The 15,272-nt window shown below is 43.2% G+C and overlaps 1 protein-coding gene across 1 annotated transcript in view; it reads left to right on the top strand.

Annotated features, from left to right (window-relative positions):
• The window catches only part of LOC128872918 (discoidin domain-containing receptor 2-like), a 173,268-nt gene that overhangs the window by 144,770 nt on the left and 13,226 nt on the right, over nucleotides 1–15,272 (top strand). Inside the window, exons 12-15 of the mRNA XM_054116104.1 lie at nucleotides 1,216–1,338; nucleotides 3,062–3,171; nucleotides 9,668–9,868; nucleotides 11,426–11,518. Coding sequence (XP_053972079.1) covers nucleotides 1,216–1,338; nucleotides 3,062–3,171; nucleotides 9,668–9,868; nucleotides 11,426–11,518 — 527 coding nt within the window. The remainder of the gene's footprint in view (nucleotides 1–1,215; nucleotides 1,339–3,061; nucleotides 3,172–9,667; nucleotides 9,869–11,425; nucleotides 11,519–15,272) is intronic.

The raw sequence follows: 15,272 nt of genomic DNA, 5'->3' as shown, positions 1-15,272 counted from the left end.
CGTTGAATTCCTTCTCCCTAAGCCTAATATTCGAAAATGACTGCCAGCTGCGAATATAGGAATCTAACGTACCCGAGAGTCTACGCGGTGAATGATGGATTCTCTAACGACGACTTGATCTCTTCTTGGCACGAAGACGCGAGCGTATCCGGCGAATGGGAGGGATTTGGAATCGGTTGCGCGATTTCCGCGGGGTGCATAGCTAGATTGATTCGAGCACAATATTTCGATAGTGGTCGTCTACGTCGGGACGTCTGCGAGTGATTGACACCCGACGGAGCCACTCGAAACAGTCAAAACATTCCGGGCGGGGGCGCGTCTGGCCTGGCCTTGACGCATCGTAGCGACGCCAATCATTGTCCCCCGACGTGATCCGTCATTAGACCGGAACGATCGTCCTCCGTAAACGCGGACAGGGTTGTTGCCTTTACAATGGCGTCGAAAGTTATACCCGTCACGTTCGATCGGTCCTTTCGATGGCCTTTGATCTCGCTCTCCTTTTTATTTTATTTTTGTATGACAACAGAGAAAAATCGAACTGGTCGGGACGATCGATTACCGTTCCATGGAATGATCGAAATTTGAGTAGAGCGATCAGAATATGTGTTAGAGGCTTTGGAAGTTATACGGGACGAGATACTAGCGCCAACCTCGCCGACGCTTGCGGCTAACGAGAGAAGCTCGATTCGTTTCGATCTACAGACAAATTTCAGATAACAAGAAAAGCATAACCAGCTTTCCATGCAATATCCGTTCGACGAAATTTACAGCCCCAATCGTAAAGTGAAATTATATTTCACGTTGAACAAGCGAAAGCTTATCCGAATAAGCGCAGCGAATAAATCGCCACACACGGTGTTTCTATTCGTCGTATATTATTCGTATAAAATTTTGTCCATCTCTTCTGACGATGAGCCGGGAATCCCTGAGGGGTGTCGAACGACAAAGTCGATGACGAAGGTGAGCCTTCGCTGGGAGAGATTGGTCCAAATTTATAGCAGTACTCTCGACACTTAAATTATTGTAAGTCTGTCGGGATCGTGTAATGCATCACGGGAGAATTTACGGGCGCGTAGATCAACGGAATAATTCATCCGTCCCCCGACCTCCGCGAGTCCCTTTAATATCCCCAAGGTCTTGGCGCGGTTAGCGTGATCATAGATCGTTGATTATCGACAGATAGCACGAACGATGCATTGTTCTTTCCTGTTTCAGTCGCCGACTCAACAGGAGGTGCTCTCGGCCCTGAAGAGACGTCTGGAGCAGACGAGCGTCCCGCTCTTCCCACGGCATCGCCTCCGCATGCTCTCGAAACTTGCCGAAGGGGCCTTCGGAACGGTAACGACATCGTTATTATGTCCAAGCACATATCTATTTTAAATTAGACATGCCGGTGCGATGGTCGCGACCGACGATTCGTCACGTCCACTTCGACAACGGATTGCGCTAGTTTTACGTTGTTACCCCCCTGGATCGGAGAAACTGCTGATTACTTCGTCGCTGCGCGTATGGGGCAAACCACGGGAAATGCTCGCCTCCGTTATTTTCGGTTCGACTCAGGGGGGCTCGTAGATCGATTACGGTGTGTTACGTTTAACAAAAAATTTGCAAGGTCGCTTCTATATTCTGTATTTTATTATTTGCAAGAAAACATTCGGTTTTGCTCATGGAAGTTAATTTTTCTGATCGAAGGACGTCGTTCATTTGACACGTTAAATTTCGAGACCGCTGCTCCTTAGACGCGTTTCCCCTACAACATTGAACTATCGGTGTCCGCGCAAGTCGCGTAACATTATCATGATACATTTCCTGTTCCTCGAGTGTCGCTTTATCACGCTGACGCGGAGCATCGTTGCTCCGAATACTATCGAAGCCTCGGAGGGTTAAATTACAAACAGCAGCGATATTGGAACTAACTGCGGGATACGCCGCGCATTGAACGGCGGAGGGGTGGTGTCGCGGCGTCGATTTCGCGTCGACCGGCGTATGGAAGCCCAGCAGCCCTCCTTGGCAGCGGTGAACGACGACAGAGAAATCAATACGTTTGTTGGCCGTACGTACGTGGACAATTCGCCGCTGGCAGTGCGCAACAATACGTCGATTAACGAAGTGTCTGCCCTGTTATTCTTCCCGTCACAATAGCGCCTCGTCTGGCTCGTCGAGGATAATCAGTTTAGAATGCGTTAGAGCGGCTAATAATTCCCTTTTGTTTCCTGTTCGGGCGCCGGCACGTCGTTAATGATCGGCAGAGAGACGCTCCGCGTTTCGGCCGCGTCAGCCGAAGCTGCGTCCGCAACTGCGCGCGATCGCGACTTCTAAAACGGACGCGTCAATCTCCATTGCGCGCGGGACGCGGAATTAATCGTTCACCCGCGGTCCGTGTCAGGGAGTTTGTCCCGATTGAAATATGATGTAGTCCGCGCGAAAGTAGGGGGATGCTCGTGTCATCGTTTTCACTAATTTCGAATTTGCGGGGAAAAAGTATAGGACCAGGTCAGAGTGATCGCTTCGCGTGATAAATGTCAGGGATCTTTTTGAAATTGAAATATGATGTCAGCCATGTTCAATCAGGGGGAGTTCGAGTCATCGATTTGACAATTTCGATTTCACTTTAGAAATATAAAATATTTAATCGCGTTTGAGTAAACGTGGTCGGCCTGTGCAATTGACTTTAGAGATTTTTTTTAAATTGAAATATAACGTAGTATATGTAAAAATGGGGGGAGTTTGAGTCATCATTTTGCTGGTTCAACACCGTTGTGGCGATGTTAAATGTGTCCTCCTCCTTAGCAAGCGTTTTCACACGGGAACGCACGTTGTTTAATGGCGAATCGTTCGTCCAATTTCCGCGGGAAAACGCTCGATCCCGGACGAAAATTGCGCGATAAATTCATCAGCGACGAGTAATCGCATCCAGGGATCATCCATTCTCGTTAGACGAATTTATTACTTTTAACAAGCCTGTTGGATCCTCCTTTTGTTCCGTAATAAACGCCACCGAATTTTTCTTCGTTCACCCGAACGATTTCCATCTAACGTAAACAAATTATCCCCGTTAAAGGTGTACGTGGCGGAGGCTGAGGGGATTCCGGAGTACGGCACGACGACCACCGTCGGCAAACGCCTCGTCGCCGTCAAATTTTTACTACCGGAAGCCAGCGAGAAGGAAAAGTGAGTACACCTCGCGTGCTGCTATCGCTTGCACGCAATTTGCATCCTGTTTCGTTGTTAGAGCGACTCGATCCGTTTTCTTCGTCACGTTGTTCCTCTATGCCGTGGCGATAAACATTTTACAGCGACGGAGAGTGTTCGATTTCATGATTCTTTCGCATGAATCGTTCCAGGAACCTATCGTTGGAAAATACCATCGGAATTGGAGGATGTCGATGGCGAAGGAGGCGTTGTTGGCATGATTTTATGTTGATAGTGTTTGAAGTTTACTATTGCCTCAGAGAAACTTTATTAAGTTTTTTATTTACTCAACGTCTTTATAGCAAAATTTATCGCAGTATAAAATGAACATGTTCGACTTATGCAAAAGAAAATGTGATTGGTTTGCTGCTCCAAAATTAAGGTTAGTTGTATCAGTTGATTCGATACGTACTGATTTCAGGCAAACAATCTCGGGAGAGAAATAAACAATATTATCGAAAGTAACTCAAAGCAAATGAGATAAATTCCAGAACTGTTTTCGCCTAAATAAGAGTCCACGTTACCCCAATTTCCCCCACATATATTTTCGATAGATATTTGTCGACTCTCTCGTAACCAGCGACCACATTATCCGAATTCTTTTTCTCGCAGCGAATCCGCTGTTTCGCCAAATTTCGCCAAATTTTCATTCCGGCGGAGTCTTGGAGCAGGAACGAGAGGAACGCGGAATAACCGGTGCACGGGAATCGGGGTTTTATATCGACGCGAGAAAACTACCGGATTGTTAAGGGGAATGGACTATTGCACGGTCCAACTGAGTCCGTTTCGCGAAATAACCGTAAGATTTTCGTACGAAGTTTCTGGCATTTCCGTTTGCATGCTGGTGGAGGGCAAACGACTCTGGGCCGATTCGATTAGTCCGCGCCGCGACGTACTTCCGTGTAAAGGAAACTCCCGCTTCCCAGGAGCGTATACGCGTTTCCACGCAGCATCGTTACTTGGGGCTTACTTACGATCGAGTTGGTAATGGCACTCTCGCGTGATAGCTTAATGCGGCCGTTAACAAAACTACCTGGGCCCCGTATCGATTCATCGTATACTGCAAATTCTGGTGCGTTCCGTCGTCGCGGCATCTTCGAGCGTGGGCGAGAGCAACGGCTTTCACGGGGCTGAATCGTATGCAAAATAATTCGTTTACTCGTTGCACACACGGCGTCCTGAAGGTGACTCCCATTAACGCGTCGCGTGCCAATTTAGTTCGCGTGAGACCGCCATTTTCCAAATGCACATATTACAATTGTTATTATGTCAATTTATAGCTTTGTTTACGATGAAAGTTCCAGTAATCAAAGTTGAAATATTCTAATCGTTGATGTTCGTTGATATTCGAACACTTGAGTATGCAGGACTTCGCAAGGCCTGTAATGCGAACTAATTCAACGATACTCCAAGCGTTAGAATTATAATTGAGACTCTTCTCAGTCTTTTCGCTTTACTGAAAGGAATTTTAAGTCCTGTCTACTTTGAACAGAACTTCTACAATTTTAAATATTTCTTCAAGAGTCCCCCTTTTTTGTGTAACTAAAACTTTAGTCTACGTCGATTCTTCTTTATTTTTCATTTACTCTGAATTTAATATCATCAATATACATATTTTGTATCCGTACCTTTGCATCCAAGTTGCATTCCCAATCTCAGATACTGTGAAAACGACTGTTTTCGATGAATCTAATCCCCTCATTTGCATAATATCTCATTACCGTGATTCGATACACCGATAGATACCCGATAAATCCGTTCCTAATGAAGAGAGTAAAACCGTCACCCAGATACAGATGACACGGGCAGTCAACATCCCGTTCAAACTGCCTTATCGTATCAGCTGGCGCTGTCGAGCGGCCCCGGTAGCCCCCTTATCGTGCCATCAATTTCATTACCGCAATCTTCGTTACGGGCGGATACGAGCGTCGCAATTAATTTTTCCAATGAATATTCACGGCCGCGAAACGAGGCGACCGAGGACTCCGCCAACGAATCAAACGAAAGCAACGCGATTTAGGTTAGTTAAACGTTTGTTGCGCCGATGGCTCGCAATATTGACGGACAAAATGGTCCCCCCTTTCGTTGGAGATAAACCGGGAATTCTCGTGATTTCAATTAAAACCTGATAATTTTCGAATTACGTTTCCGCGAAAGTTAATTAACAAAATGGAAAAGTTTTCCCCTGCCCCGTTTCGCTGATAATACATGACCATGGAATCGTTCCGTTACAAAAATTCGAACATTGTTCAACGATGCGCGAGAGAGGTGGTGGCAGAGTTGAGCAAACCCTCCGAGGAAAACAGCGCTGTTTTTAATAACAAAAAAAAACAAGGCACAAACAGAATGGAATATAAAAGGCCGCGGGTCGACGGGAGCGCAAACGCGCCGGATTAAATCATATCGTGCCGGAATGAAAAGAAAGAATGCGGCGCCCGTGCGTGTTTTCGCCAGGAACATGCGGGAGAACATTAGCTGGGGCTCGTTACTTGTCATTACTTCGAACAAGAGCTGGCACAAAGAGTCGATGCACACAGGCTTGGGAATATCGGGTCAACAACGCGTAAGGCTGTGGCTACACCGTGAGCAAAGCATGTCAAACACGCGGCTCCAACCACTAGATTTTGCGGCAAGTTTAAACTTTCTACCGTGAGCATTATTGTTTGCTCGGTGCAGCAGTCTTTCGATGACGCAAGATAGCAAACAGCAAAAATAGGAAAGAAATTTGTGGCACGTGATTTAAAATAAAAATGAAAGTTTGGCTGCGCAGGATACAATCTTATTATTTATTCAACTACAGATAAAACATCGCGTTTCTTTTTATTTAAAATGATTTTCTGATAATATATTTGTAAGAAAACAAACAGCAGCTAAACTCTCATTTAGTGTTAAGTCACTCAGCTATCAAATGAGAAACTTTAAATTAAATATTCAAATGTACGACTTTGAATAATTCCAACTTATTAAGGATTATACAATGCATAAAAAGCTGATCAAGGGACGATTTTTAACCCACCCAAACCACGAAGAGTTAAGTAGTTCAGCCCTGTTTAACTAAGCCAAGGCAAATTGCAATTTCATGGCAAATCTTGATCGTTGAATGGGGTCCTAAACATTGGATGCAAGATGAGAAACCGTGTCTTTGTCTTTGCTGGATGGACGAGGTGGAAATGGAGCAGGCCCTGGTCACGGATAGGGGCGCGATAAGTCATCCTCGCGGCGGGAGACTTGTTGCGTGAGCAGACGCCGAGGAACCGTGGAAACGCCATCGGATCCGATCGTTACGGTTTTTATTTATGGCGGTGCGTGAGGCCAGCCTTTCGGGAACGCTGATATTTACACAAATCACGAGAAAGCTTGGCGGGCAGGGGTACATTAACAGAAACCGATCGCTTTACGTGATAAATCGCGCTCGTCTTTCGGAAACGCTGCGGGGGAAGTTTCGAAATCCAGCCACGAGCCTTCGAATGGTTCGCGAGAACCATTGGTGAATTAGGCACCTATACTGGAGGTGTAGAATACTTTATCTACCTGAGAGTATATTCGTAGGATTTTTAATTCCACTTTCAGACTACCTGTGTCGGTGGTTTTTTCCTTGATTTGAGAAAACAGATAAGGTTTTTGATGCATGTAGCCAAAGGATTATGGACAAAATATTCAGGCATAATAAAACTTGTAAAGCTTAGTATGAAAAATTGGAATGCAAAACTGATTAAATGAATTTTTATTATTTCAACCAAAGGGAAACTAATCTTAAATGTTATAAAATAGTGTAAATTACTTGAGTCTATAAAGAAATAACGAGCAACGTTAGTTTTTGTTATGATTTATTTCAATAATAATAAATTGTAAATTGTAAATTCGTTGTAATTAGGCCAGTAGTTGAAGTGTCAAAATACACGAATGTCTGTAAAAATTAAAGGACATAGACAGTAGAGGTCCTCATTCCCCTGAATCGTTTGATCCATAAAGAATCTCCTTCTTCTCTATATTTTATAGCTTAAATGAGGAAAGCAACTCAGTGTTGCGAGTAAACACTTTTTCCAAGGTACCGCCTTAGAGGGTATTTATAAATCCTACATAAGATCTCAAAGGTGTGATGGAAGTAAACAGCCGAGAAGATAAACAAAGTCAAATAGGACATTTATGCGAACCCTTTCCACTATTTTTGTTGTCAAGTTCACCCCTCAACTTATTCCCGGATGTTTTGTACCGCCATGCTTGTATCTCGTAATTTTTAGTAACGTTTGTAAGTTGCAACGTGAAGGTATGAATATTCCCATGCTATATTTAAATGCTTTATTTAAAGTCTTTATTATCTGTCGTTCCGTTGATTTCTGTGATATAGACATAAGTATTCGTACCCTCTATGTCTACCGAAGAAATATTTCTAAATTAAATAGTAGGTTATATATTTCCAAATAATGTTTTCATTATAATATGTACATAGTTGATTCATTGTACATATTTATATTGAAAATTTTATTTGGAAACATAAGTCCGACTATTTAATTTAGACACATTTCTTCGATAGACATAGAGGGTACGAATACTTATGGGTCTGACGGTATACTCTGCAATTAAAAACTGAACAAGAATATATTATATTATAGTTTGATTTACACGTTAGTAGCGGAATTTAGAATCATTAATTTGTACAATTTCTAAACTTCGCGTCACGTCGTAATTATTCCCGATTCTGACCTACCCTAGGCAACCTTCCGTGAAAAGGACAAGAATGTTCCTCCTAATCTATTATCGACCATTCACAACCCATTGCGACCACGAACTGTAGCGCACCGCGAACCAGTGGTCAAGGACCGCTGTTTTAGAGGAACGTTCCTTCGATATCGGGGTTAACCGCGAAATCCACATTGGCCAGCGAACACTGCGCAACGGAATCTGTGCCCATTTCGCCAACCGCGCAAGAAGTAACGTAGGTCGTGATACAAAACGTTTCGGGCGTGCATCGAAGGACCCGCGACCGCTCCAAATGGCTGTCCCCCGCATAAAATTCATAGAGGTTCGTACCGAATGTCCTGGTTTCTTCCTAAAGGCGAGGACACGGTCCCCGGGCAGCATGCCGCGTCGTTTATAGAGGAAACCCCACGGCGGTGAAACGTCCAGATATACCAGCGGAGACGATCGTTCTTGCAGCTATCAAGCTAGACATCAGAAAAAGGCCAGTTCGATTCCACGAATGGAATAGATTTGCATACAATGACCGGGGAGATAGGGTATCGAGAGTTCGGGGCGCTTCGTGGCGACGCGAAAGTGGAGGCCAGAGGGGGACTTAACAGAGAGGATAAGGTGAAGAGAGGGCCGAGAGGGAATCCGCCGAAGCAGATGACAAAGCTTCCTTTCGACGAAAATCGACGACGTCCATCGGATATCGTAGCAGTTTGGGCTTTTGTGAACGAGAAACTCCGTGTCGGGAGCAAAAGTGAAGTTTCGTCAGCGCGAATGAGTTATCTGATGTTTGCCGAAAGGGGATCGGAACCGGGCACAAAAAGATGATTCGCTTCGAAGACTTTTAAGCCCTGCCAGTTGGTAACTAATTCCGTCGACGTCGCGCCCAGGCGTTTTGTCCTCGACGATGGATGCGGAATGGACTTGGTCGCAAAAAGGGTCGTCGCCGTAGACACTCTTGCATATCCATTTCGACGCGATATCGGACGGCCAGGCTTCTTTTCGTGGTCAGTCATCGAACTTGTCGAACCATCCTATCAGTTGTTCTTTAAATGCAACGCTCCGTCACCGTAGAATTCTATGTGGGCGTTAACTCCATCTTGCTCGTCGACTAAGTAAGGGCTGGGATCATTCTCCCCTCGCTGAACTCTACGATACTCTGATTCTTAATCTTTTTAAACTCACGGCGCAATCTAAGACAGCGATGAGGACTATTGAGTCCAATTTACCGAGCGCGTCTGTCCATTACTCGCTGTTTCTACTTGCGTTGATGTTGGCAGGCGTTGATGGTACTTATTACTTCTTGCGACTGGTTACAACTAGCTTTCATTGAAAATAAACAATTTAAGAGACGAATGACCCAAGCAGTCATGCCGTAAAAAATATGTGATTTCGAATTCTAACAGAGATAGTATTGGGCTGTCTGGAAAGTCCATGCCGATTTTTAGTAGGCGGTACAGGTCTGAATATATCGGAATGGCTGAAAACGAATAACATCTGTACATTCCTTAACAGGTGGAAATGTTGCGGAACATAATGGTACATATATAATTCAATAAATATATATCAAAATTCAAATATGCCTTTGAATTTTTCTTAAAAATAGGCATAAACTTTCCGGACAACACAATACATGCAATATTCGATTATCGGTGGATTCCGAACTAGAAGTAGACGAACCTGGAAGAACGAAATTCTAGAAGAATTTTAAAGGACAAAGACGTTCTTATTCCCTTAAATATGTAAACGTGAATGCTTGTCGATAACCGTGACCGAATTTGTTAAGGTTGGACTTCCAACGGGACGTCAGGATCTTAGCTGCCTTGGAGGATCGCAATATCGCTAGAGTCCTGGGCGCCTGCTGCCGCGAGGAGCCATACTGTCTGGTAATGGAGTACTTAGAACACGGAGATCTCTGCCAGTTCCTCAAGACTCATATCACTGCCGAGGACGCCCACTCCATGCCCATTGGCGTCAAAACGCTCAGGTAATCACCAACCTTCAAAAACCCAATATTCTTTGATAAAGTCCCCGAGTACATAGGCATGTTTCTAACAGTTGATCGCTTATTATTATTAATTAACTTGACGAGTATACTATTAATCGAAGTAGGTCTTATCAGCATTTTTTAGTCCATCGAAAATGAAAACCTTTCGCGTCTCCAAACAAGGATAAATGGATTTCCACGTTACATTCACGATTAACGGTTCGGATTACTTGCGTTTACCCCTCAAATCACCTATTGTTTACGAAGGTAGATGATACTTTCCGGGAAACCTGTGGTTATCGGCTAGTTTATGCTCCTCGCGGATACCTCTAACGAAAGGCGAATTCGAATCCACCTATTCCACGTGTTTTACACCGTTTTCTCGAACCGCTCGTTATCAGCGCAAAACTGGAGGTGTCTCGTATCGAGTGGGGCATGAAAATTAATCAGTTGCGCGGAGAATTTCAATGCAATTCCCCTGTGAAGCATCAGCTTCGCCGCCGAGACCCGAGATTCAGTTTCATCTGCTGTGGCAAGGCGTCGCGAAGTTAACACCCAATAAGTTTCTCTCAGACCGGAGTTTGAAGCGTTTATTAATCGTGAGCGACATAGACTACGCGCAGACACCGGGGCCCTCCGCATTCCGTCGTTTCCACGACCCTGCCAACCCCTTTTCAACCCCCCCTTCGGCCAAAAAGCTGCAGCAGCCTCGTGGCGCAGTCAGGGACGAATCTACCGTGAAGATACTCGGGTGGTGGTCCGAACGTATTTTTACATTAAAAATTCTGAGTTAGATGTGACAGTGAAAGGACTATTACATTCAAAAATTCTATTCTGCGCTTATATATAGAATACTCTCTAAAAAGTGAATAAAATTGATACAGAGTACAGTCAATCTCTTAAGTATGCGCACCCTCTATGTCTATTAAAGAAGTTTGACTAAATTATAAATATGTACATGAATAAACTACATATGTATATGTTATGTTATACTGAAAAATTTATTTGGAAACATAAAACCTACTATTTGATTTAGAAATATTTCTTCGATAGACATAGAGGGTATGAGTATTTATGGGACTAACTGTACATGTTAATAACATTAATACTTGGCCACTCTAATATGTAGAATCACTTCTCTATATTTCTCAACATACTTCCATTTGTGATGTCCTAAGTTTTCGAATGTCTACTTTACTGAACACGTCATGCAAACAAATAGCAAACTAAATATCCATTTTTATACCGCTAACCTTTTTCAGAACATTTAAAAAAGAACTGTCCTATCTCTCTAATTAGCTTTCAAACCCCAGAGTTGGTAAAATTTTACCTCCACCTGCGTTGCATTCGTAAATTCGTTCGCAAATTAAAATCCGTGGACGAATTTTCGAAAACCGACATCCCGATAGAGCAAAGCCTCGAGCTAATTTCCATACGAAACGAAAATTTCTATTCGTTTTACGTTGATAAAATTTTGCCGGCCCCTGTCTATTAATCTAGATCCGCCACTGAGCGTAACTTCGTCTTCCCGCGACTCACGTCGTTTTCTCGTTTCAGTTTCAACTGTCTCATCTACATGGCAGCTCAGATCGCGTCAGGCATGCGGTACCTGGAGAATTTGAACTTCGTGCACCGAGATCTGGCTACTAGGTGAGTAAGGAACAAGTTCCCGCGAACCTTCCGTCGGATCTCTCTCTTTCCCATGAGGGTGAACGCGTCTTAGAGAACGCGGATCCAAACTGTCGTCGTTGCCTCCTGCGCGCGGATGTTTTGCCGTTTCCTGAGAGATACGTAAACGTTGTTTCGACTTCGAACGCGACGAACACATTAACGGGCGCCGGATGTACGTGTAAACGTCACTCTTTAATCACGAATCCAGGGTTTGACTCGTCTAACGCGGAATGGAGACTGAACGCTAATTAACGAGAATCATCTGCATCTAATTTTATGCTGTGCGAAGACGGGGAAACGGGGAAGCTTTTACTTATTCAACACTTGCATGAAGTTAAAAATAGTATAGTTCTTAGTATTGACTATTCTAATTTTTCTTTGTCCATGAATAGATTCCTAAGCTCTTTAGGTGTTCATTTAGGAAGCTTCAAATGGTACTCCTTGAAATGGCCATACAATTTTTTATCTATTTGACGTGTCCAGCATTTTCTTTGAGACCTAAACACACGTAAAATTGTTAAATGTACTATTGCTTTGTTGCTGATTCGTCCTAACAAAAATGTACTCGAGCGCCAAGAGTTAACAAAGCGATGGAGTCGTAACTATCTAGCAAAGAAAGTTGACTTTCTTCGGAAAGTTGCAAACTCCTCTTACAACGAGACGAAAGTCTGTTTCACCTCGACTGTCGTACGCTTAGGTTGAAATTAAATTATAGCTTTCCCAGGGTGCATTTCCATAATCCCCAAAACAAACGAAGCCGTAACCCCTCATGGGAAATCAACGATTCGTTAGTGATCCGTCGAGCGGAAAACAGCAAGGACGGTAGCTTATTTTCATGGAAAATAACAATTACAGACCTGGCTAAATTAATGCGATCACTGGTGCAAATGAAGAAATTTCATGTTCGCGGTTTAACATTTTGCTGATCACTGTGCACTTGGTAATTTTGAAGCTTGAAGGTTTTTCGTCTACATCCTAGTATCTTAGACCAATATTATGAGATATGGATCCCATAGAAAATTTGTGTACAATTAAAAATATTAAAAATACCTGTTCCAATGACATTACATGTGTTCATGGAATAATAAATTGACTTTCCTTTCGTAATCGCATCAATTTGATCACGTCTGCGTACTATGAATTACCACGATTTTCTTCTCCGAAGAATCTGTATCTACTTCACTTCGAATCTTTTCCCAAGGTTTGGACCAGAATTACACCAAATTCGATTGGAGGATTCGATAAACCTTTATGGAGTGTACACGCGTATCGCTTCGGAAGAGAATTTTCGTAGCTTAATGGAAGGCATTTCCAATTCCATGAAACGATCTAATATTGACAATGGTCTATTTTCTTTCGGTACACTTAACGTTTCGTTCAATTCGCCGTTATTGTTACAGTGAGAGATTACTCGACGAATTGCTGTACGGTGTTTCCATTTCTCGTCTATTACTCGAATGAAAAAGAGGTGCTCCAACGTATTCCAATAATCTTAAATGAAAATTCGCTACCCTGTTTAATGGTTACTTGCAGAGAAAAACGATGGTAAACAATTTAGTATTAGTTTAACACCAGATCGTTCGTGACGATCCCTGACATCCCACATAAGGCGTGCAATATTCGCGATCAAGAACCCTTGACTTTCGCAAACAAAAGAGGTGTATATAGCCGGTATGCAACGAAACCCATCCACGTTCCTGTTATTGAAATGCAATGGCCATCCCGTCGAATCGATGGGAAGTATAGATTCGCATATGCGTGTATGTGGACCACATACATATTCACGCTTAACCGCGGTGCTCTTACTACACGCGGAACCTAGTTTCCGGTTGACCAGTGTCTCTCAAACGACCGCTCGTAAATCTTAATAGAATACCGGGATGCGCTTCCTGTGCGCTCGCCGTGGTATTATTACGACACTGCACGTGCCTCGAAATGCCTCTAGGACGATTTAAGTCGACGATTGGACCGCGATCAAACGTACGAGACCACCCCGACTTATTGTTACCTTTTACGACCGACAAACGTGATAAGATTAAACCCGTGACGAAGTCTGTATATGTCTGCGTCGAATGTAACCGTTAAACGTTTGCTACGTGACGGCATTCTAATGACAGTTGTTGACCCAACCGCTCACCTGGAAGACAATTCTTCGACTTCAGGAATTATCTGGACTTTCTCTCGTTGCATTTTATGCGGACATGCTCGTGGAAATATTAGGTAGACCGAAAAGTAATGTCGTTTCTTTTACATTAAATTCAAACTTTCCAATAAATTCCTATCTTTAATTCATTATATAATCGCCCTCGTTATCAGCAGCCTTTTGTCACCTAGTGTGCAAATTTTCAATGCCAGAAAAATCAATGAGCTGATAAATGATAAACAAGTATTTAAGATGACAAAAACGATATTACTTTCCAGTCCACCTAATAGAAGTAAACACGGTAAATTTAGACTGAAAGTAAACTTGCAAGAAACAAAATTCTTCTTTTCATTGCCAGCAGTATTAAAAGAAGTAAGTGCTACATGATGGCATTGATCATGTGGATAGTAATGTGCATTCTGCAGCATCGATGCATTTCAAAATATTACATCGAGAAAGAGTTCCATACTAACCACTTTCAACTAATTTATGAGAAAATTACAATCCACATGTGCTACTCAGAACGATATAGCACCGTTAGAAAAGAATTCAACCGTGGAACGGATATCATGTTTGCGAATTTTGGTCGTTTGAAGCGAAGCGCGGCGCCAGGTCAAATTCTGTGACGCATGAACAGGAGACGCGTTCGATTTTCGAGAATTTCGCAGCGATCATTAGAGGCGACCACGAAAATATTCAACCAGCTTTTACGGGGCTGAACGATTCACGGGATCCGTTGTCGCTCGCCGAAACCAGAGATCGTCCCAAACGCAGCGAATCCATTTGCAAAGGAATCAAAATTTTACGGTGGATCTGGAATTTAATCAAAATGTAACGTCGACGTTTAATGATAGCCGTCGACGTGACGAACTGACAATTTCCACCGTGAAACATATGACTATGCGGGAATTTCGCTGCGGAGCGTAAATTCTTCGCGGCTATAGACGTCGAAAGAGGAACGCGAACATGCGCGCGCTTCGCCCCGTTTTTGGGAACGCAATTCGTTTTCTACGGCACTGTGCATAAGTGGGACAAGTGCATCAGTAGTTGACAGTGAGTCGCCAGTGGACAGTTGACGAAAAAGACGAAGAATTTTTCCGCTAGGAGAGAAAGACACTGGGAGCCGGTGTTTGGTCAGACATCATAGTCTGGCTTTGCGAGGCATATCTACTCTGTCCTCGTTCTACTTACTCTAGCACCAGATTTTCCTTGACCTTTCTTATTCCATAACGTTTTCTTTCTGTATGAAATCCCCGCTATTAATGGTATTATTTCTAACATAAAATAATTTTTTGGAAAAAAAATTTAACCGACTTCAAAAAAGGTACGGTGACAAGTATGAAATAATTTCTACTTAATTTATATGAATACGCATTAGCTCTAGATATAATTGTTTAAAAGTATGGGAGAATGCATAGAAAAGCATGAAATAATTTCTAGTTAATGTATATGAATCTGCATTATCAACCGAGCATTCCACATTATCGACAGAGTGATCTGCATTATCGACCGAGCACTCCACATTACCGACAGAGCAACCAGAATTATCGACCGAGCACTCTACATTACCGACAGAGCACCTGCATTATC

This window comes from Hylaeus volcanicus, chromosome 2, assembly GCF_026283585.1.
Source record: "Hylaeus volcanicus isolate JK05 chromosome 2, UHH_iyHylVolc1.0_haploid, whole genome shotgun sequence".
NCBI lineage: Eukaryota > Metazoa > Arthropoda > Insecta > Hymenoptera > Colletidae > Hylaeus > Hylaeus volcanicus.
Note: the sequence above shows the minus strand (reverse complement) of the source record. Positions and strands in the feature narration are given on the sequence as shown.